This window comes from Rhea pennata, chromosome 2 (assembly GCF_028389875.1).
Source record: "Rhea pennata isolate bPtePen1 chromosome 2, bPtePen1.pri, whole genome shotgun sequence".
NCBI lineage: Eukaryota > Metazoa > Chordata > Aves > Rheiformes > Rheidae > Rhea > Rhea pennata.
Genome location: NC_084664.1, coordinates 94,183,005 through 94,207,772, shown reverse-complemented (window position 1 = coordinate 94,207,772; position 24,768 = coordinate 94,183,005). Strand labels below are relative to the sequence as shown.

Here is a 24,768-nt window from a genome sequence, read left to right as displayed (position 1 = left end):
TTCTTCTACTTAGATTGTCATAAAGGACCTTCTTCCCACACCAAAAAAAGAGAAAACAGTCTCCTGAGGTCCTGGGTGGCCAAAGGAAGCATGAAGTCTAACTCCAAGTTTTTAAAATCAAAGCTAACTAGCATCACAAAGCTATATTGTACAGACCTCATCATAACGATACATCATTTTCAGTCCCCGACAAGACTTCTGTTTTTCCACATGCCGCAGGGCGCACTCCAAGCAGAAGACAACATTTTCATTCTCCTGTACAACCTATCAAAAACATAGAAGGAAAAAATGTTCAGTAAGTTCTTCAGCACTACAATTTGGTGGAAGGAGGAATAAGTAGGAAGTAGTATACATTGTGTGATATGATCCAAAACGGGCTAAGAAGCAGAAAGTGCATATCCCTTTTTGAATGCTAACCCTGGCAAACAATGATTAATGAAAAACAAATCACAAGTAGTGAGCAATTAATCCAAACAATGAAATATGTATAAAGGTTTGCTGGAATTTACTGGTAAAGATTTATGGAAAGCAGCAGTTTAAATGCTGTCTTGAATAAGGATAAAAGCAGAAGCTCAGCCACAGGGTTTCTTAGCTACTGTCTCATTCAGTAGAGGTCACATTTGCTCATTTAGGTAGATGCTAAACCTACAAGTAAGTTCAACTTGGGAGCTGACAAACAAGTTGACTTTTTGCCCCTCGTTACTGTTAAGGTTGACAAGGAAAAACTCTTCCTTTGATTACATTTACACATTATTGTCTACAGAGTAAGTTGACCAGAATTAGTATTAAAAAATCCCCTCATTTTAATGTTACTTCAGATTAATGCTTCTTAAACATGTCTTAGCTGCTCAGTAGTCTAAAGACTTGTCTAAACTCAGCATATTCTAGCCTAGGAAGGGAAACGGCTCCATTTCCTTACTGGGAACACTGTATTTCTATCAAAAAATCCCTAATGTTTATAACCAAATATACAAACATGACAAAAAAGAGGAGTTAGTGGACTCTCACACAAACGGCAGTATATTTATTTAAAATATCTTTTCTTGGAAAATGGGAGATGCAAAAGGTTGTGGGAGGGGCTTGTATTTTTAATGACATTTCTGTACTCCTAACTGTTCTGCATGCAGCAAAAAAAAGTGTAAAAGTCACACCTATAAACTTTATTTGTAGAAGTAATTGCGTAGTGGCTTTTGAAGTTGTTCTACCTGCTGTGACAACATTTTCAAACAGGATCTTAGCTGGACAGGTAGGATAGGATGCATCTATCCTGCAATTCAGCTTGCAGGGAAACTATAGCAGCACGGGCTGTATCCACTTGCCTGAGACTCAGTGCATATATTTGAGCTACTAGCCCTTCCTGAGAACTGTTCTGCCATGACTTAGTACTATTGGTAACCTACACATATCTTAGTTATGTCTGGTAGTGCAATACAGATACGCTTGTGAGTGCCAGAGGGTGACTGAGGGTGAGTTTATGCATTGCTTACAAGGCAAGGGAAGCTAGCTGATAACTGTTGCCTTCTGTCACTGCTGTCTTAGGTTCTGGCAAAAATCGTATCTACATTGCTGCATGCTGTATATAGTGCAAGAGATGACTCTGTAGCCACACGTTTTCTCTAAAATGCCTACAGCCTACTAAAATACATAAATAAAAGAAGTGGCAGTACCATAGAGACAGCTTAGGATTTTTCTTACCATGGAAAGATAGCAGAGGTGCTGACAAATCTGACACCTCCTCTCTGATGTTTCTAACTGCAACCACTTTCGAGGCTTTTTCTTTCCATCCATCCCCGTGCTGCTGCTGTCATGACTGCCATAGCGGGCTGAAGAATGGAGACCTGCCTCGTAAAGCTGCCGCCGCTGCCTCAGCTCTGTGTCCCTGTAAACATTTTATACAATCAGAAAGTGGCATTCCCGTGTAACACTGCAAAGCCATGTGTAGTCACCCTTTTACCATGATCATCACTGAAATCTTTAACTACGCGCAGTGAAGCCTAAGTGTCATTGGAGGTTGGTGCCATTCCCTGTGCGTGATGAGAGACGCACAGCCAGCACCACGGAAATGCAATCTAATTGGCAAAACCTAGCTCAGGATATTAAGTGACCACTGTATCAAACCAGTGGTTCTCAAACTGCTCCACAGAGAACTAGGGACTGCAGAGTACTTCCTGGAGGACCGTGGGTGTTCAGGGCTGCGTGGAGAGTCGGGAGATGCGGCTAACATGACTACCATTCCTGAAGTTGCCAAAAGCTACCTTGAGGAAGAGGAGTTCTTGCTGTCAGGAGTAACACAGCCACCTTCATCAGAAGGCAGAGATGTACTAGGGACCTGCTGTATACCCAGGGGGAAAAGGAGATGTCAGTTAAGAATAAAGATTAAGCCCCCTAGCTGCCCTTCACGCACTCCCGGACAATACTTCCTGTGCTGAATTACGCAGCATTAGGAGAGAGAGAAGGTTGGGTTGGAGCTGAGTTGAAGACAGCAAGCGTGGAGTGAGCTGAGCAGATGAAAAGGGAGAATAAAAAACCTCACCACCACACACAGCTAAAGACAGGTGGAAAGCCAAGCTAAGCCAATGGCATGGGCAAACTGAGCAGCAACAGCAGAACAGGAGAGGAGGCAGCAAAAGACACAGAACAAACAAGTAAAACAAAAAAATATATGATGCACTGTTCCACTTTGGCTATTTTTTCAGGTTTTGTTTTTGAGAGATTTTGTTTTACATAAGCAGCCCCTGGAAGGACTGATATCCTCCAGAGAATTCCAACCTAAACATATGAACAAGTTTGAGAACCACTCTGATAGAGGTCGATGGGATGTTCTTACAGCAAGCACCAACATTTCTGTTTCACCTTTTGCACTTGCAGACTTTTCCTCTTCAAGGAAAAAAAAAATGCACATGAAAGTGATTATTCCCACAGGCGAACCAGCTGCAGGTAAAGCAGTCTAGCACACCTGGAAAGGGATTTCTCTTTGCATTTCTTTTTGAACACTAAAACAACACATGGGCTGTTTTCCCCTTCAGTATGTCACTGGAAATTTTCCAAATGAACATGCTAGTTAGTTAAATACAGTTTGTAGATTCCATTCATCAAAACTTTCTTGACATCTCGAGTACCAGTTGTCACAAACTTGAAAGATAGGTAGCAACTACATGGTAGGGAACAAAAGAGAAGATCATTACACAGGAAGCCAGGCAACATTGTATTTTCTTTTTTTTTTAACCTATCTTAAGAGAAACCCTAGACATGTTTCCTTAATCACTGTGGAGAGAAAAAGGAATGTAAAGGTTTTTTTCCTTATGAATACTGAAGTGTTAATGCAAAATGCATTATCACCTATGCATAAGCTGCTTATTTGTCCAAAACCTTAAAAAAAAAATACCCTCTCTATAAAAAAGAATACATTCTACAACTGTACTATCAAGTTCTTGATGCCAAAGACAAGAGTTCCTGCTGCAAAACCCATTACTGTCATGGATTGACAGTGGCTGCTGATGCCAACAGGTTAAAAACTAAAGGGCATTCAACCCCTTGGTACCACACAGCTCACAATACATCAGGAAATCGTGACTCTTAGCACCAAAAACCAATAAAATAAAAACCCAAGTCAAACTCCATATTTTTAATTTCTTGGTGGTGCCAGAAGTATGGAATTCTTAGAGTAAGACATCCTAACTACGGGCACTCACACATCATATACAGCCAAGGAAATTGCTTCTTCCATGTGTGGCTGTTTTCAAAAATGTTTGCTGGGCTTTTGCTTGGTTAGTAGCTGTAAGGTGTATGTCTCAAACTGTTACTTACGTTCCTACTTCTGGAGTCTGTCAATGAAAACAAAATAGGTAGAACGAGCCCCCAATTCGTTACCTGAGCTCTCCAAGAAGTGATGATATCGTACTCAGAGTCGGTCCATTTTCCTTTTTTGCTTCTGCTGTTGCAATCTGATAAAGCAACTTTTCCATTGAAAATGGTTTGGCTATACGTCGTCTCTTCATTTCCTGAGACAAAAATTTCCATATTAACTTTTGAACAATTTTGAAATAAAAAATTATCTAGAATGAATTCAGCATAGCACAAAACTCATCTTCTAAAATAAGCAAAAGCAAAAGCTTTCAATAGTCCAGAATAAGCAAAGTATTGTGCTCCTAATTTACATTCGGCATCCTAATTTCACACTGAAATCAATACTAATTAGAAATCAGTCCTTTCAGCGGAAGGTCAGGTGCCCAAGTGCTTTGTTGAACTGGGCCTCTTTTTCCTGATGAAAGGACTAAGAATGAAGGTTTTCTGCATGTGCTTTATGCATGTGTTTACAGAACAAAACTCTGAAACCTAAGACAGGCTTCGCCAAGTACATGCCCCCAAACAGTCACAATGAACTGCTTTCTATAAGAATATCCTTGTGCCTCTTATATCTAATATTGTTTTCTTTCAAAGTTCCCAGTAGAAAGGATATACAACCTATGATAGCATTTACACTAAATATCAATCTGTATTAATCTTTTCCTAATAGATTTTACTTTGAAATTTAATGCAGAGAAAATATAGGCAAAATCTGCATATACAAATTGAGTGAAACAAAATTTAAGTATTCAGCATCATATTTAACTATTACACATTTCAAGTATGCCCGCCCTTAAAAAAAAAAAAAAAAAAAAAAAGTCATATTCTATCAGTGGAAAAGACAAGACCAGGAGAGATGTTACGAAAGAGAAAGTAAAAAAGAAGTCCCATGCATAGATTAGTATGCAGTCCATTAGCGTAGAGAAACAAACACACACCTCAAAATTTCCTCCCTAAAGATTCATTTTTCCTGCTGTAGCCAAGAAAAGTAACTGGATCACTTAAGTTCAATAGATTATTCTTACTCTCCACTATCCAATAAGATCTGTTCTTTCAACCTGGTTGAAGGCTGGGACTGTTTTCATTTTGCATCTTCCAAAGCACCACAGACATAATAGGTACTCAAGGAATAAAGACAACAGCTAGTGGAACTGACAGATGTGAGGGAAAAAGAGACAACAGGCTAGAGAAATGGAAGAGCTTCAGTTTTGGTTCCTGTCTGGGCAAGCTTTTGAAGGTAGGTCTTTCATTCTGTCAATAGGAAATGATTATTTTTTGGCAACCAAACCCTTTCAGTGATTGTGTGTAGGTAAATTTCTTGGTTCACTTTGTAGCTGGGCAAAATCTGGCGGATTCCCAGTGTCTAAAGAGGTATGTTTGTATTATACACAGTCCAAGAATTTTCAAAAAGACTGTCTGAAGGTGCCATTTTGGTTAGAATTAAGTCCATGAAATACTTGCTCATCGGAAACAAAGTCATGTTACAAAAAGAAAATTTAACCTTAATTTTTTTCATAGTCTCCTGTAATTCTAATTACATGTTCTTGGTACTTCTTTTGTCCTAACCAATATATCATCATTCATCATTTTTAATAGCACAGATTGCATGGATTGAAGTGATAATTCTAATATATGCAGTAACATCATATAGTAACTTTAGTAGACCAAAAAGCATTCAAAAGAGGTTCACAAGTAAGAAAAATGTTCTTTGCAAAGAATTCTCTTTGCTAAAGCCAGCTTGGGGTTGAACAGCCACCATTTATGGGAATGCCGTAAGAAGTTTCGTTGCAAGTGGGATTTGTTCAGCCTATTTGAGGCTGTGTAAGAACAGCCACACTGAGTCAGGTCAAAGGCCTTCACAGGCAACACCTCAGGACAGGGTAAGAGGCAACGGTGGATGCCTTCAGAAAGATGCAAGAACAGCAGAAGCACAGTACACTGCTGATCTGCAGCTCAGGGACTCCTAGCTCTCCAAACATCCTGTTTAACACAACCCACTGTACCTATGTATTTATCAGAATTTCTGAATCCACATATTTTTCTCTTCCATACTGTACTGAAATACGCAGAGAAGTATTTTAAAACACATTTCTTATCTTTGGTTTAGATCTGCTGCTCGATAATTTGAGTAATTTTTTAATATTACATGAAGCAATGAACATTCATTTCATAGTTATGATCTCCCGGCCACTAGTGGCACGGCCCTTCTATCATATACTTCTCTCAGTCATCAATTTTCCTAGTTGAAAAGTCCTCTCATATAGTATTCAAAGAATTCAAATCATGGAGACGCCAAGAATCTACACAAGGACATAATGACATTTTTTGTTGTTTTGTCTTCTATTCTGTCCCTTTAATTTCTAACATTCAGACTTCTTTTAAGTCTCTGTAGCTGACAACTCCATAGCACTGCCTATTACAATTCAAAGACAACCTCTCTTGAGTGCCAAGAGCTAGTTTAGAGCCAATCACCGTTATCTGTCATATTAGGATTATTTTTTACTCAAAAGTGAGTCATTTAAAATTTTCAACCCTGAATTACAGCTATCATTAAATCTTTCTGTAACACCTCATAGCTTTAACTTCTGCTGTCATTAATATCTTCGGTAGGAAGAATTCATTTTGCTATTCACTTTCTTTTCAAGGTTATTTATGGATATGTTGAACCTTACTGATCTTAGTATGAATTCCTGAGAAGCACAGTAAGAGATCTCTTTCCATTACAAAAACTGACCATTTGTTCTTGTCCTCTGCAAATCCTCAAAACGGTTATTTTTTTCATGTAAGAACCTTTCCCCCTCAACCTATGGCAGGTTAATTTCTTTAAGAACCTTGCAAAAGTCTTCCAGAAATGCTAGTAGACTGTCAACTAGCTCTCTTCTGTCCACACATCCTTCAAAAAGGTTTGCAGGGCATGACCCTGCTACAAAAGCCACGTTGATTCCCTCCATTCCCGTTCTTTAAATATACTTCTTTTTCATTTCTTTTTTTTTTGGGGGGGGGGGGGGGGGATGGAGGGGGCAGGGCCTTTAGCAAATTGTTCTTCAAAATCTCTTTTTAGTTTTCGTTACTGTGTTTTTACATTCACCTTCAATGGTTTCAAGGGTGGAAACGTTTTTTGTTCCCCCCCCCCCGCTAAGCAAAGTACATTTCTTGTGATCCTCTAATATGGCATCTTTAAGTAAGTTCTGTGTGTCTACAACCATTTAACCCTTCCTGCTGCATTCTCAATTTAACAAACTTCCCTGTTCTTATGCAAGCCTGTCTTTTGAAATGCAACACCACAATAGTGGTTATTTTGCCTTTATTGCTCTTTGAAGGTTCATAATCTCTGCTTACCATCACAGAGCAGCTCTTTGATAGTAATTTTTTGAACCAAGCTCCATACATTGCTGAGAAGCAAGATACTCGCTTCTCCTCCTCATGCAGATTGCCTGATTAGCTGCTCCTTAAAGCCATTTTAGTTCTGGCATCACATATCAAACCAGCCATTAGCTAGGGGGAGGTTATTGGCATTTCCCATTATCATTGCATTTCCTGCCCTCTCAGCATCTCTTATCTTCTATAGGATGGCCCAGATGATGTTTCATTATCAAGTAGCGTGGAGCAGGAGGAGTGGATCTGTGGAGTGACACAGTCAATGCCAAGGACCCAAACCCCAGAGTACGTGGGTGCTGATGGCTTTTCTTCAGAGCAGGCATAGCCTGGTCCCATGGCCAAAACACCACAAGTGTCTGGAGGACATCAGATGCACTTCCCACTTAGCTCCATCTGAAAGGAATCATGTTTGTTAAGGCTGAGAGTGCTCCAGAATATGAATGAAGGAGTAATAATTGTGCAATATGTTTTAAAAGTGCATTCCTAACCTTAACTAAAACTTTGGAGGGGATATATCTAAAGATCCTGCCAGCATCTTTATTAGACAGTCAGTAAGTAGCACAGTATGCTTTTCATATTTAGGACTGAAACATCAGTGCAAACCAATTCTGCCACTTGTGACAAGGTTAAACTTAGTTTATTTGACGATAAATGTTCTTTAAAGTACAACAGTGCTCCACCAACAGAATGACTAACTCCATCTTTCTTATATACTTTTTCCTCCTGTATTACAGTACCTGCCTACTCTCTTCTTTCCATCAAGTATCTGGTAGGCCTCATACTACCAAGTCCTTTAAAACCAAACATTTAATCTGTTTTCCAGATTTCTAGGACCCGTAGAACAGTGTGCATTTATTTAGTTCAATTTTCTGTTGACCCATTTCCTAAGCAAGCTTTACCAAATTTGCCCAATGCTTTATTTCAGAATACGGAGTTATTCCTTGGACATTCCAAACATTGGAGGCTGGACTAGACGATCTCCAGAGGTCCCTTCCAACCTTACTGATTCTATGCACTCTGCCATACCAGAAAGCTTTCTCCTCACCTTTAATTTGAAATTTCAAGGGGTGGTTTTTTTTAAGTGCCAACAATTTGGTTCTACCTATGGTGTAAGTGATCCATCCCTGTTATTCCGGCAATTACCCCAACTCCTTATGAACTTGAATCAATTCAATTTCAGATGCAGAATTTCTTATTCCCATATATTAAAGAAGATTGAGCAGTCATTTAATACATGAAATAAACAATATTGTTTAGTAATATAGAGTTACTATAAAAATGAAGTCACAGTATCACAGAACAAAAACAAAGTCAATATATCTAACAGCTGAAAACTGTCAGTATTGCTGTCCAGAACTGAAAGACAGTAAGATACAGTTATTTGCCATAGCATTCATTAACAGTCTGAAAGGGGAATCTTGCTAGTTACACAAAACTTTAACAATCTCTGAAAACCATAAACTCAATCAGCCTTTTAAAATGACAAAGTGCCTTGCCAAAGCCACTTTTCCAAAATTTAAGAAACTTAAGACTACAGGATAGTTTGGGAAAAGAAGAGGGAAAAAAAAGGAAGAAAACAGAAAAGAACAATGTAGATGTTTCCAGAGTTCTTTTGATATAAAAACATATTTGTGGATCTTGTGAAGTTTCTAAGTACTGTGACTTCCATTTCCAAGGTAGGTTATGATAGATTAGAATCGGCTGGATTTTCAGTTAGGTTTTATTTACCCAGTAAAAATCTCAAAGTTAATCAAAAGAAACTGTTCTTCAGAATTTGAGGCACCAAGAAGAGCTTTTTAATTGCTGCATAGTCATTTGTATCTCTTACAAGAGTGGCATTTTCACAATATCAAACGAGTGTTCGGTAGAGCAATAAATACAACATATGGAGTTAATATAACTGTGTACCTTCAGACATAAAAGGTTAGTTCAGAACTCTCATTCCTTACCTACACACATATATAATTCCCACCTTTCCCCAAAATAAATCTGTAATAAAATAACCATTTATTTTAAACTAAGTTAATATACATTAGCATAACCAGGCAGGAAGAATTCCCTTAACCCTAAAGAACCAAAATGTAGGTGTGGACATATTATATTTAATTACTTACTAACCACTTGACCTGAAGCTGTAAATGATAATTTTCTATTGGCTTAGCTATAAAATACTACCAAAACAGCATCTGCAGCCTGTAGTGTGTTTCAGGAGATTGAGGGCACAGTTATTCACAAATATTCTTTCTCCAAGAACACAAAAATGTAGCCAAGACCAGGAGGGTTGGAAAAATCAGCTATTTCTTTCTGCAGACAGTCTGCATCAGGTAGTAGTGTGAAAAGGGAGCAGGAACTTTGTTTTATTTACAGCTTAATATGATATGGGCTGGTCAGTGAATCTAAGAATTTTCAAGTCAATTAAAATTGAAAATGCCCTGATCAACAACTTATCCTGAATGAAGCGGTAGAGAAGGACAGGCAATACAGCTGTGAATATTAATTGGCCCTGCCTATCATAGAGGCTAACAAGCACAGTTATTCAGACACTTATACCTGAGATTCTAGTGGTTCTAGAAAACATCATCTAAAAAAAATTAGCAAGCATAATACAATATATTGTAGTTAAGGATTTTTGAAAGCTTCCTGGCAAGCTGTTTTGCAGGCATAACAAATAATCTTCTGAATTTTTCAAATATACGGAAGTTTTTGGTTTTCAATTACTAACTCATTTTTCTGAAAACCCTCCATCATCTTATGCCTTGCAGAATTCTTCCCCCCCCCCCTTATTTTTTCTTATTTAATATTTCACAAGAACAGACATAGTTGTACTAGTCTCACAATCCTGGAACGTCTGTTTTGCTGTCGTTCTAGATGGCAGGGCAGTGAATCCATTTTAAACTCCTTTTCTCAACTTACCTTGGCAGTTTTAAAACCCATACTTGTCCACTGGGTGGTAGCAAAGTGCACTGTTTCAGAAACACTATAGCCACAACACACTTTAGACACAAAGGATCCAGGAAAACAGACGACAAACTGCCCGCTCTGCTGTACAGTACGGTGCACCCTGATCCCCTCCTTACACAAGATTTCTGGGGAGATCTAGAAAGACATAAAAGCAAAAAAAAAAAAAAAAAAAGGAGAACTTTCTTTTACAATTAGCCCCCCTTTCCTTGCTGTGCACTGCCACATCCTACTTGTTCCAGAGAAAAGCTGTGCTCTACTGATAACTCAGATCCATTTGCTTTCTCTCTTCCCTCTTCCACAGACTGAAACCCCACTGTCACATTCAGTATTTGGACTGAGAATTATAGAAGTGGCTCTTTTGAAAACACAGATTTAAACTCTTACTTGCCAAGCAATTTCAAACACAAAGAATCAAAACAATACCATCTGTAAAAAAAGAAAAAGTAACGTTCATTTTAATGCCTGACAGTTGAGGCCATTTATTTTTCCTTCTAAATCTTTTCAGACAGACTTGTCATTGAATCCATTTTGCTTTTACACGTTTGTTAGAGATTGTGGAGGAACTTACTTCTGTTCTAGGTTCCCAAATTTGTTTTTAAATGCACTAAATGGAAATTGCTATCCATAAAATAAACAAGGGAAACAAAGAAACTTTCAAATCCTTCAAAGTACTTGACTTCTCATCTCCATACTGGCATAAAATGTCATATATGGCAGGTGAATTGCTTACAAAACATTCACTTTGTGAGTTAAAATGGGCATTTACTGCTTATATCTAATTTTATTTCAGCATTTAAACACCTTCTTAGAAAAATACCATGTGGGTAAATGCTGCAAGTAGGAAATGTCCAGATTCTATCAACAGCCTCTATGTTATTTTAATATAAGACAAAAAGTAGTTTTCAAAACAACCAACCTTCTGATTAGCTTTGGAATCTCAAATGGGAATACCCCTCTCCCAGTATTCACCTACCATTACATTACTTTCAAGCATTTCCAGCCCTGGAGTGCCGTTGGCTTGCAGCAGGGTATGTACCACATCATCAAGTTTGTTCTCCTCTGCAGCAGGAATGCAATACCTATCGTTTTGTCAGAAGAAAAAGAGAAAGATTTACTACAGAGCAAATAACAGTCCACCTCTATGCAGCAACAGGCAATTCTGCTCAGGACATAGATTAAAAGAAGGAAATTAAACAGACTTCCCCACACAGTTCTTTTTGGCAAAACACTTAAGATTCATGGAAAACTGTTTATTTAGACTCGATCTGACAGTGCTCACTAGACACCAAAGCAAACAAAATCTCCCCCTCCCCCCAAAAAAATGTGACAACTCACTACTCTGTAGAATCAGAGCAGAAAAAATAGCAATAGTATGGTATGCACAGTAATGACACCAAAACAGCTAATTATGAGAAGCTGGCATCTTTTGAGCACCAATACACATACTGTTATCTTTAGCTCAGATGTCTGTGTTTGTTACCTGTGCATGAACCAAAGACTCCTTTGTTTTAGAAATGTTTTTTCTTTATAACAATTCCCAAGTCACAAATCATCCTTTTGTTAGCGAGGATGCTGTTAGGGGTGCGATATTGTGACAGTATGCTGCTACTCAAAAGTCCTACTTTTGCCTGTGCCTAGCCAGAGGACGATGGTTTACACCCATCCAGCAGATGCCTGTTTCCGAGATCTGGCATTTGGTAATACCTGACCACTGCAAACTGAGCAGTGCACCCTGGGGGGAAACAGTGCAACTCCCAGGATTCCCAAACGTGCCCTGAGCTGCAGACACACAAGGTGCCTGTCTGCAACATTTATTTGATCTTGTTATTCTGAGGCAAATAAAAAGCATCTCCAGCTTTATCAAGAATTGTCTTGGTTCACTTTAAGCAATCGGACCTTAATCTGGAACCCATTTGCCCCTAGAGCTGTTGTTCCAAACTTGGCATATAACAGGAGAGAATGAATCCGAAAAAAATTTTGAGAGAGAGTGATGACATGCAGTTTTCTTATGGTTTGTCCAGGTCTTTCCATCAACATGATAAAGCATTGTGCTGGCCTTACAGACCCTGTCAGGATGTTTGCTTATAACGTACACTAATATGAACTCAGTATGCATCCTACTGTGTTATCCTGCTCGATGCATCTGAAGAAGGCTGTATGTCCTAAGATTTGAATGTCTTTACTGTTCACTGTACTGATGACAGCTTTGATTCATCTTTGTTGATCTTGAAGCTGAAAGCCAGAAGAGATGACAGTATCTGCTTGTACAGCTAATTGTAGCCAGTACAGACTGATGAGCCAGTTACCCAGATATACGCAGACTGACCTCTCCTTACATATACATTGACAATGATTAGGACCTTGCTAAGACATCTTTCATTATAGAAAGGTGAAGTGGAAGAACCTCATTTTGACAAGAATTAAGTCCCAGCAGCAATCTCAAATACATGTTGTGTACGAAATACTTTGCAACACCTATGTTGTTAACAGCAACAGCTGCAGAACAGCTGCATGTCTATAGAGGATAACTCTACTAGAATAACAGATTTTAAATGGTGATGAAAATATTATAGGTTCAAACCAGAATGTGGCATCAACTATTCTTTTCTTTTTGAGCCAGAAAATAGCTGGAACAGCCAGAAGATTGCCTCTCAAACATGTAGTTCCTCACAAGATGGGCCCAGGAAAAAGCACAGTAAGGATGTGTGAAGAGGAGAAACAGCACATGAGCGCTGGGACTATCTAAATGTTGCAGGACTGCCAACAGCAGCCTGAAGGGAATGGAGATCATTTGCTACTATGGCATATTCTATAATTCCATTCACTTGCAATCCTTGACCCACCCATCAAAAATGGAAAATGAGTAGCCATTATAGGCTACTTAGTGTCAGGGAAGAGACATATTTGCTTCTCTCCTTTCAGTGTTGGTTCTTTTAATGGACACTGAGGATCCCTCCTGAGAAAAATTATGTCACTGACTTCTGCCCTAAATGAAAATGAGTTCTCCTTTGCTCTTCATAAGATAAACCCGAGAGATTGGAGAGTGACCTGAATGATCGCCAGGTAAATGAAACATCACTGATTTAACACTACAGGGATTTGTTCTTTGAAAAAGAAGATTTTTGGGTGCTGGGCGGACTTTGGAAGACAGAGAGCTTTGGTGCCCAGTGCCCTTCTGTGTTATTACTGAAATGCCACTGAATACAATGCTGTCACAGCTTCTCCAGATGTCCCACCAGACCAACTAAATTCATCTTTCCTCAATAAAGACAGGAACTTTATTGCAATCTTAGAAGTTGTAATGAGCTAATAAAGCCTATTAGCCTGACATTTCAGCCTGGCAGCCTTGCTGAAGAACAGCTTTTATGGACAAAATAGTTTTGCTTCGTTTTTATGAGTTATTCCTGGTTAGTGTCCATGTTTCATCAAGGCAGTTGCCAGAAGCACACCTAAAGCTATTGCCTCTTTATAGGTAACCTCCTCAAAGGAGAGCACATGGCTTCTCTGGGCTGCTTCTTTTGAGCTGGGAAAAACAGAAGCAGCAGCCTTTCCTAAAACTTTGGCTGGCTCTATTTGAGCCTTTTCAATCCCAGGAAGCATGTGTTCTGACATGAACAACACAAAAAATGGCCTCAGAACTTCATTAGAGGACTCCTGAACTTCTGTATAGTTCTCTACAGCAATCCTTTAAGCCTAGATGAACATTGTAAAAGGAAACTGACTCAGCTATGGTTGAGGACAACATAGCTTGCTCAGAAATTTGTCCTAATAACATGTTACTATAAAAAAACCACAGATTCCTGACTCACAAAAGAGGGCGACGAGCCATGAAATGCCCAAAGTGATAGAAGCCTCCAGGTTTACAGTATAATCCCATAGGCCAAGAGTAGTTGTTCACTTCAATCCTTTATATATATATCATACACAGAACCGTTCTCCAACTTAAAATATTCAGAGAGGTGCTCCTACAGAAATAGCACAGGAGCAATGTTTACTAAGGGGCTGCAGACAAGAAAACGAATATTCCTTGTCCAAGAGGGCAGCTGAACATGTTCAACAGCCACTCATATAGCTGGCACGTTAACAGGAGACAAAACTGCACTAAAAACAAACAAAAGAGCTTTAAGAGTTTCCTCAAATCCTTTTTTAATGCCATGTACTTTCTTAGTGTCAACTGGGTCAGTACCACTGACATCAGCACCAGCTGAGAAATGTGGGAGTTAATGGCATTGGTGTGATTAACACTGAAGAACACACTTCGTCTGTGAACGAAGAGTGGTTGAGCCAGCCGCTGCCACCACCATGGGACTCCTGGATGCAAAGGCAGTTGCTGACTCTGTGGGTGGTATGGTAGCACCCACGCTCCGGGGCCCTGCAGTGCTGCTCCTGTCACACTGCACAACCAGCCAAAGGGTTCCCCATAGCACAGGGTTCAAGAGCAGAACTACTAGAAATGATAAAAGGGAACCAGCTTCTCACTTCTGCAGAAAGGCAGTACTGCTTCCTTACAAGAAATGATGTACAAGAGCTTCCTGGAACAAAACACAAAGTTTAGGGCTTCTCCATACAAGGGAAACTTAGGTAAGACAAACCAACTAACTCCATGCTCTTATCAAGTTCATACGATTTGTAAGTGACAGTCTTCTTGAGGAGTAAAATGGCTTACATCTCCCTCACTGCAAACAGCCTTTGAGCAGGAGATACACAGCAATATGCTACTACTCAACATCAACGTTTAACATCAGGAATCTATGTGATTAGGCTACTTCCTGAGTGCTTCAGTGTGAAGGTCTGATCATCTTTGAAATCATCTGTAGGATTTTCTCCCTCCCACTGTATAATCTCCTAAGTTTTTGGTATTTTAGTTTTCTAAAATAGAACTCTATCAGTGGAATTATACTGATCTGTCAGGTTCAAATCATCGTATCAGATCCACTGCCTAAATACCACTTGAGCTAACAGGATAACTGGGAGTAGTTAATTCTCTTTTCCATTAGAAAATTCTATTTTCTATTCTCCTACGTACACCAGCCAAGAAGAAAACAAGACACACTTTCCTCGGGCTCTGAAACTACCCTACTGCCAGCAAAGACTGACGCTGTATTTCAGAGAGTGGAGCGCTATGTTAGAGGGTAGGCAGTCTCCTGCCCTTGCACGTGTTAGCCACTTACTGGTCCTACTGCGCTTCTATGCTTCTACCACTTCACTGTTCATATTGTAAAACTAAAATGATGTGTGTAATGGGCCAGTAAAGATTAAAAACAACACACAAAATGCTAGGGATCTGCTAGATACAGCATTCAAGATATTTTGTGGGATAAAATGAAAGTGGTGACTGTTTAATCAGAGCATGGATTCCATCCTTTTACAAGCGATGACACGGAGCTAGCACAAACAAATGTCTCTCTACTCTGCCAGCCTAAGGGAAGTCCACCTTGACTAGCTGTCATTTGGCTTCTGTTTCATGGAAATATTTTGAAGCATAAAGCCTGTGTCAAGCAGAATCAGTGTATGGCTAAGTATTTCAGAAAGTGTAGAAGAGTGTGGAAGATCTACTGAAACTCTTCTTCCACTCTTCTTCCAGAAAAGGGGGATTTCATCACTTATTTTGTATTTTCCCATTAAATTCATAATCACAAAGACTGTACTTTTTGATGTAATCCATCCAGGCAAAAGATACCACACCTACAGCTGTAACATCAACCAACACAGAGCCACTGTGGTGAACACTAAGAAAACAAAACACAGGAATACGTACCAAATGCAATCAGCACCAGTGTGTAAGTAGTCAATGTATGGAAGGTGATTTTGGTCTCGAGACCAGCATGAGGTAGAAAAGACCATGCCAATATTTAGCCAAGGAATTGTCACTCCTAGAACAAAGGGATTGAAAACAAGTTTTGAGTAGCTGCAATTTCTAATTAAAAGTCAAAGATAGTTTCAGATAGGGCATTTGAGTTGAAAATCTTGTTTTTCCAGTGAGGTGACCTGAAATTTTACCAGAAATGTTCTACCAGAGTAGAGTGACTAATTCACAAAGAACAATTGATTTAACCAATTCAGATATTTTCCATTCATAAAATATCTCCCAGCAGATTACAGTACTCTTGAATGTGTTCATTTTCTAGTAGCTGTAAAAAAAATTTATTCTTTAGAATATTTACAAATATTCATAATTCAAGCTCAATACTGCTGATTAGAGAAGTCACTTCATGTTGTGAAGCATACATGGACATATGCACATGTACCCTGCTTCTCTCTTGGATGTGTCCAGGCTTAATATCTGCACAAGTGACTGGATTTAGCTTTTGCTTAACATTTCTACTCATAAATCATAATAGCACAAATGCAGCAGGAGCACTCACGAAAATTCATTTAGAAAACTTGTGTGCTACTTTGTCCACAAAGTCTAGATTTTATAAATAATGAAGTTGCATATTACTATCCTGACAAAAAAAATCCCAAAATACTGACGTCCTAATAACAACGGAAAGGAATACTGCAAGGACAAATGAGGCCTCCCATGTACACAGTCTCAACTATTCATTAATTCTCAATCTACTCACCTGTTTTCATGCCTTCAAATAGCAGCTGCTATAGCTGTGTCTAATCCAGGGGGGTTGAAAACAAAACAATCCTTTTCTACATCTCTATTTAAAGGAAAAACTGTCCTTTCAAATAACAAATTGAGGGCAATTTTGAAATATTATCTTCGTAAGGTACAGTGATAAACACGACCAAGACCTGAGTCTTGTTTCATAGCCCCGTTGTGACAAAATACATTAACATTGCAGATTTCCCGAGGGCAGACAGGGGATGTAGATGTCTCTGCGAGGGCAGCTGGGGAACAGAGGGGCTGCAAGGAGGGAGAAGACTCTAGTGGCTAAACCACCACATTTCCAGGGCACTTGTTACTGCTAAAAAGAAGAGGAAAACTTGCTTACCAGGCACAGCACCAAGATGTCGCAGGATGGATCCTGTATTATTAGGAAGGACTGTGAGGTTCCACCCATGCCTGGACAGGGCGACACAGATGCAGCCAGACGTCAGCACTGCGTCCCCGGCACCCGCCACCGCCGCGCTGCCCTGCCGGCCCCTGTGCCGCCCTCCGCTGAGCAGAGCCGGGTGACCGACTCAAGTCCACAGAATGGACAGATTCGGTAATTTTACCTTGAAAATGGTTCAGATTTCCCCACGGGAAAGCCGCTCCCGTGGGTGTTGGTATCTACTTTCCCACAGTGCACTGCTACATGGCAATCTTTCTGCTCCACTATCCGCCAATATTCTTGCTATTGTAAGAGAAAGTGGCAACACATTGAAGTTTCTCTCATTGGAAGTTAAAAAACAGAAAGTTACAGGGCTTTGATAATCTCAGCATAGTGCCAGCATAAAACAGTGCTTAAAAATAAGCATATAAATATTTAAAAGTAACAGTAAATTGGGAAGACAGAATTTAGATCCCCTTGCTCCTCTGCTTCAGTGCAAGATAGACTTAACTCTTCTTCCTTTCCTGCAGTTCATCAATAGTTAAAAATGTTAGATGTTAAAGTTGCAATATTAAAAAAATTGTAAAGGAAGAATCAGTACCCTGTCTATATAATAAGTTGTTTTTCTCCCACACCAGACAGCCCCAAACTGGTTAAGGTAACGCCTGAATATCAACTGTACTAAGCCATGCTCAGCCCCTCTGAGTAAGAACATCTCCCACTGCTTGTGATGGCCTCACCTCTACTTCAGCTACTGTAGGCTCCTTTGTGAAGCACATGTTCATGATGTTTCTTGCTGTTCGGTAAAAGGTTGTTAAAGAAACAGACCTACCCTGTGGATAAAGAAAATACAATTAATACCTCTGTCCCTTCCTGTCTGCACTTTTTTCCCTTACATGTTCAATCCCAGAATGTGGAAAGGAGAAAGAGGAAAGTATCTCCAGAACGTGTGGTTCTAAAGTTCATTTCTTATCTGGGAAAATATATCTGGAGAAATCTAATCACATTAAACTTGTCACAATGATTTGGTCAAACCAACCACTTAAAACTCCAACTGTCTATTCACAGGAAGCTATGTACACTGCTGTGCCCAGCACAATCTTATGGGTTTGACAAATAAAGAAGATGGACATGTCCTAGCTTTCTGTGACAGGTCATAAATGATACACCTGTATATGATCCTACCCAAATTTTAGAATCAAGCCCAATACCTCTAAAGGACCATATGGTTAAGCTCTCCATATACAGAGAAACAGGTGAAAAAAGTTTAGGAAATTCACAAAAACGTCCAACATCAAACCAGTACTGCAAGAAATGGAAGGGAGTCACAAAAAGTAGAGTTTACTAAGATTGTAGTAATCATCTGCATACAAAAACTAGTTATGCTCTATTCAATAGAAGTAGTTCAAATGTAAGGAACCAGGACTTCATATTACAACACTGACAGAAGTAAAATACAACAAAATTGCCGAATGACCATTCTTCCTTTGCACTGCTGCAGGAAATCCTTTTGACAGAAACTGTATGAGAAAAGGATCTGGCTTGGTTTTCTGCCTGCACTGTATCTCAGTTTCTAGATACCTTCTCTTATGGCTATTTATAATATCAGCCGATCTAGGAAGCAACATCCATTAGGTGCTTAGCATCATACAGGATTAGGTTTACGGTGCCCGTGGCAGAGTACAAGGGAAGCTAGGGACGCACCAAGAGCTGGAGCCCTAACACCATCCTGCCCAAGTGCAACTCAAGCAGAAAACACACCACGAGTCATAAAAGTCTCCCTTTCAATTTTGCCTCTCCACAGTCTTAGGTTTTTATAAATATGTAAAACCAGACTTCAAGTGTTTGGGTTTTATCTTTGTTTAGCTCACTGTATATAGGAAATGAAACGATGTGTTGATAAGATGGAAAAACATTCTGCCAAGGCTTTAAAGGCAGCAGAGCCTGGGTGCTCCTCCAGTCCAACTCTGGACGTGGATGGACACTCCACCATCCTTCTGCAGGGCAGGAGAAGAAACTCCCTGGCTGCAAACCAGGACAGTTGGCAGCACTGAGCCACCAAACTGCCCAGGGCCACCACCCTGGCTTGCGGTGATCGCTGTATGCAAGAACTACCCTAGCTTTGCAAACCTGGAGCTGATGGTATCTTTTGCTCCTCTGCAGATCTATTGCTCCTTCCTCTAACTCCCACCATTTCTACTAGCTTCCCAGCTGAACATCAAAGGATTTAAATTCCATGTAAATGAACATTTTGTTATCTGGACTATTACCTTCTTATTTTTTCAATTATGAAAGAGATCCGCCAAACCACCTCTTCTAGTGTTTAATTTGCTCAAGAACTATGCCCAAGAGTAAAGCAGGAACAACTCTACAGCAGCCTTTTCCCCAGAGGCTGACTCTATCACTCTGCTACACTTCCACAATTGTAACATTGTCACTTTTTTTAATTGAATGCAGTGCAATTAGCTGTAATAAAAAACTTTGTAAAATGCCCAGGGCCTGAGGCCCTCTGATTCCCAGAGATGGGAATCTGTGATCCAGAGTTGGATCTCTGTGATACAATAAGGAATCTCCTTCATCTTTTAATGCCCTCATGAACCATTTATTGAGGCAGCCTTCTGAAACAAAACTCTAATAAAATGCATTGCTCCCACCAACAATCATCAAACTCGAACATATACATCACTGTTCACAAACTAACAAGTACTCTGCAATAGCTTTCTTGGTTTAAATGATTTGCTTATTTCTTTTGTCTTAATAGGAAAAATAAGGATTATCTTCCAAAATCCACTGAGCTTTTCCATTTTTCAGTAACCAAAAAAAAGGGGGGGGGGAGAGGGAGAAGAGCAAAACTGTACAGTTTAACCCTTTAAAAATTTTATTTTTTCCCATTTTTTCTCAAACAAGAATTTGGTATCTTTTTAGTCTCCTAGAAGTTGTGAAATGAATTTAACAGTTGAGAATTATTAAAAAAAATCTGAAGGACCTCTCACAATTTCCTGGATATTTCAGAAAATAACTGAAAATTCTATAATGGAGCTGACAAAAATCAGAAGGCCAAATTAATTGTTGAAAAGCAAAACACATTTTCAATCTCCCTCAAAAATCTTTGAACTGTTCCACAACCATCCTGAGAACTTGGAACGGCTACACAGAGTCTCTGTCCCTGTGACAACCCGACGGAGAACAAGGTAAGGACAAAATGCCTTTTTTTCGCAGCTTCTCCATCAGCATCAAGAACAAACTCAGTGCACAAACACCAACAAATCTTGCGCACGCCCGTGCGTGCTGGCCTTGACATGCAATACAGGGGAGGAAAGGCATGGAAAAAGATACCACAATGTTAAGAAAGTTAATGAGGTTAAAGCAACTTTATAAATGAGCAGGAAACAGAGATTTCATAACATCCACAGACTGGGAAGGAGAGGCATCTGTGAAGCTGACAGGGAAAAGCGAGCACTGAATTCAGCACAGCGCAGGCGGTTCAGCACGGGCTTGCTGTGGCACTTTCATGCGAGGGCTGGGAAAACGCGGTCAGAGCTTTCTTCTGTAGCTCCCGGGAACACGTCTGCTACGCGGCCTTCAGTTCACTCTGCCTGGAAACGAATGCTGCAGCAATTCTGGGTTTAGTCAGCTCCGTTACAGATTTCTGAAATACTTTCTTAGAGCTGAAACACTGGGGAAGGAGGAGAAGGTACAGGTCTTGCAACACGCAGTTCTTTGATAGCAGCAGTTTACTTGTTTTACATACTTACAAACAACATCTTATCGCAGCTAGAAGAGCCGTATATTTAGGAGTAAAGAAAGGAAACACAGCAGCCTGCAGCACACACTTAAAAGCACAGCAGGCCTTACAGCTCGAAAGGAGCAACACTGAAAATAACTGAGGCATCCCAGTGAAAAAAAAAAAGGAGATTTACTCTAATCTTGACTTGTGATATTACTTCGAGGAGTAAGTGCTCCTCGAAGACTGGATGTCTCTTTCTGGATACTTGCCTCAGTTCAAGCACTTACTGACTGCAAAAATTATTGAGTGAAATTCTGGTTGTGTGGCCTCTTCATGGTCTAAAGTATAGACTTTATGGTCTAAGTATACTGCAAGTATGATTATGATATTCTCTTCCAGCCCTCAATCTATTGATCTGGGCATTTATGGAAGGGCTTTTTTTTTTTTTTTTTTTTTTTTTTTTTGAAAACAGAATTAGAAATGTGCTGTAGAAAGGAATCATTATAACCCCATCATCTTCTGAAACACAGAACTTAATGTAATGTGAGCATGTTCTGTCAAAAATCTCAGATATTCCTAGAAGCATGTTAATATGAAAAGAACGTTCCCCATGCACATATACAGAAGTATATCATCATTGAAGAAAAACACAGAACACAGAATTAAAAGGTTTGTTTCATAAGAGGCCATAAAGTACCCTCAGCTTAAATCTGTAAGACACATCCCAGCTTAGCTTATTCAATACCCAAGTAATATGCTGTATTTGATTTAAAAGTATTGTGGGTTACTCTTGTGGGTCAAGATCGTATTTAGTTTCTTTTTACACACTTCAGGGCTTGTATTAAGTGATGGAACCAGTCCTTACGTACCAGAAAAGAAGATCCCCTTCCCCTCTAAGTTTGAAGCTCTTCATGGTAAGTTATATCATGTTTTTCATTTAACATCATTAAGCACAGTACTTCAAGTGCAAAAATGCTGTTCACAAATGCTGCTGTCGTTAGATAAGCTCTTGTCCAATGGGAATATGGCAAAGAAATGACTTGTCAAAAGCGCGACTGGGGATGGAGTCCCAGAATAAAAGAATTTTTGGCTGACAAATCATAATAGGCTGCAAAAGAAACTCGAAGCAAATTTTGAAAGCCCAAGTTATGACCTCATTTGGTCTCTAAATAGCTTAGTAATAAGCTACTTTGGGCTATCTGGTTTCATTTCTGAGTGATGGAAGTGAGATTGGAAGGGGAAGAACAGTGTATTCCTTTTCTGGGCACAGACACTGCATGCTATTATTTCTCTCTGAGCATCGCTAAGCCATTCAGTGCAACTCAAAATTACACTGCACACTGCAGTGCCAAGTCCTGCTCAAGAGCCGGAGACTGCCAAATAAAACACAGCGGAAGAGTCGGCATTCCTTTGCAAATGGACATGCTTGGTATGCGGAGGACTAAATGGTCACGTGACTGTTAGTGCCGAGCAAAATTTGGCATCATAGATGAAAATATTGTTTGCATTTCAATTTGCCCTTTCTAAATGTAGCGCATGTCTGATGATGCTAGTTTTGATGGGGTGTGCTACTTGGCTCAACAAGAGGCTCGCAAGAAGCAGAAGTGAGAAAGCAGAACATTACTTTAAGTGTCACTAGAAAATGAAAATAAAAATTGTGTCTGTAAGGATGATTGGACCGAGCTGTTCAGGGAATCTCTCACAAGGAGGTGAAGGGGGGCAGCGTGTCTACAGCAATAACACCTTCCGGTTTTTCAGGCAACCTGGAGGAGCTGATCAGATCAGGATAAAGTCAAGAGACGCTTATTGAACCGCCCGGCTCTGATGCCCACTGCCTGAGCTGCAGCCCAGCGGCTCCCCTGCCCCGGCTGGCACCTGCGCACAGCCCAGCAGGCCCTCGCGACGCAACCGCCGGCCCCCGTCGCTGTTACCTTGTATATACACTTGTGTAAGTCGCTAAGAACTCCCTCCTCCTCCTCATCCTCGTCCTCCCTCGTGGTCTCCTTTTCCTGAGCGAAGAGCCGCCGCCTGCCCGTCTTCAATGGGACGTCGACTTCTTTTAACTTGTTGCGGAAGCCATTTTTGTGAACCACGCCGTTGATGAGTCCGTTTTTGGGCTCAAACCGGGGCAAGGAATGGAACTTGTAGGCATTCTCCGAATGTCCCTCCAAAGGTCCTTTCCTTTTCTCCAAGATTTCCTTTTCCAGCAAGACCTCCTTCTCCAGTTTCTTGTGCTCCTCGGGGGAGAGGGAGTCATAGGAGAGCAAGTACTGGCAGTAGGCTTCCTGCAGCTTGGCCAGCCTGTCCTGTGCAGTTTTGGGGATGCGCAGCATGTCTGCCAGTTTGTTCCATTTCTTGAGGTCAGTCACTTGCTGCATCCCCCCCATCTCGTTAATCAGCTGGACGAAGCAGGCCAGGTCGAGCTCGCAGCCTCCTGGAGCCGGCGCGCGCAGGGAGCAGAGGAGGAAAGGGAAAAACAGGAGATGGTTAGGAAAGCTGCAGGCGCTTCGCCCCAAGTGTTTCTGACAGCAGCGTGGCATGGGGCTGTGAGGCACATGCCGTTCCTACAGCTCCGGTCACCTCGGCACCAGAGCAGGCTTGTCCCAGTCTGGTTCAACTCCCATTAAAGACAGACACCAGGGCTTTGCTGGGCTGAGTCACTCAGTGGTAACATTTTTGCTATTTCTGCTAGCCCTCCCTATGGCTATATTTGCTCTCCACCTTGAGTTTCATCCCTGCCTCTTCTCAGAGCATCTCCAGCCCTCTCTTGACACTTGTCTTTCCCCCATAAACACCTGATAGCAGCAGAGACCGCTCTTGGCCAGCTCTTTAGAAGCCCACGCACTCCTGCCCTCCCCGGCGTGTCGCCAGTTCTGTGTCTGCTTTATACCGGGGAGAACCAAAACAAGTTTCGAGAGGTGAACCGGCAATAAAGAAGACCAGTAAACAGCTATCCTTTCTGGAAGCCAAACACTGATCATCTAATAGCTGCACAACACTTTGAACATAGTAAGTATTTAAAAGGAACGCAGCGTTATCATTAATTTCACTACAGGTAGAAAAAGCCTTTATAAAAAAAGGGAGGGCGGAGGGCGGCAGAAAGAAAATTGAGGACTACGGAGATGCACGTTCTCTGAGCCTGTAATTACCACAGACATGTTTCTGTTAACTCAGGCACACTAAATGTGATTGCTACTATGTAAAAATGTTCCGGATGGATTCTTCCCATTTGAGGCCATTTGTATTTTATATTCCATTTTGGTTTTGTATGCTTTAAGGTAACTAGCACATTTCACGTGCCAGTCCAAAAATAAAAATCAATGATTATACAAAAGCTGTATTTTAGCCTCAAAAGCAGCCAAATTGACAATAAACAATAAAACAAAGAAGCATCATAAATACTTTGAATATAGAAAACCGAATCATCTGTAGAAAGAGTTAAAAAAAAAAAACTGATCACAGACCTACTACAATTCAACAGGGCATTGCTAAAGGAAAAAGAAAATAATACAAAACTTGTGTCAACATCACTGCCACAATGTTTCTTCTTCCCTTTTTTCCTTAGATAAAGGTGGAACACCATTAACCCATAGCAGTTTCATAGCACTTAGAATTGCTACTATAAAACAGAAGTGCAACATGCAGCAGTAAGCTAAGTATTTCCTGTTGGAGCTACAGCTGTAGCACCGGAAGGTCCAGCTGTACCACCTTGCTCATGGATGCCAGCAATGCTTAAAATCGCCCCATGCTGCATCTCACGGCTGATCCCAAATTCCAGCCTCCGTCATTCTCTCTCCCTCTGCTGCTCCTCCCACACCTCTCCGGCCTCCTGCCTTCCCCTCTCCCAGGGCTGCGTCAACGTGCTGCAGA

General features: G+C 40.5%; 1 protein-coding gene across 4 annotated transcripts in view; it reads right to left on the bottom strand.

Annotated features, from left to right (window-relative positions):
* The window catches only part of JARID2 (jumonji and AT-rich interaction domain containing 2), a 228,358-nt gene that overhangs the window by 3,876 nt on the left and 199,714 nt on the right, over positions 1-24,768 (bottom strand). For all 4 annotated transcript variants that reach the window (XM_062569927.1, XM_062569925.1, XM_062569926.1 and 1 more), the window contains 10 exons: positions 22,830-23,332; positions 17,912-18,004; positions 17,356-17,474; positions 17,130-17,200; positions 15,944-16,058; positions 11,159-11,264; positions 10,138-10,320; positions 3,871-4,001; positions 1,696-1,879; positions 157-264 (listed from right to left, as the gene is read on the bottom strand). In XM_062569927.1, coding sequence (XP_062425911.1) covers positions 157-264; positions 1,696-1,879; positions 3,871-4,001; positions 10,138-10,320; positions 11,159-11,264; positions 15,944-16,058; positions 17,130-17,200; positions 17,356-17,474; positions 17,912-18,004; positions 22,830-23,332 — 1,613 coding nt within the window. The remainder of the gene's footprint in view (positions 1-156; positions 265-1,695; positions 1,880-3,870; positions 4,002-10,137; positions 10,321-11,158; positions 11,265-15,943; positions 16,059-17,129; positions 17,201-17,355; positions 17,475-17,911; positions 18,005-22,829; positions 23,333-24,768) is intronic.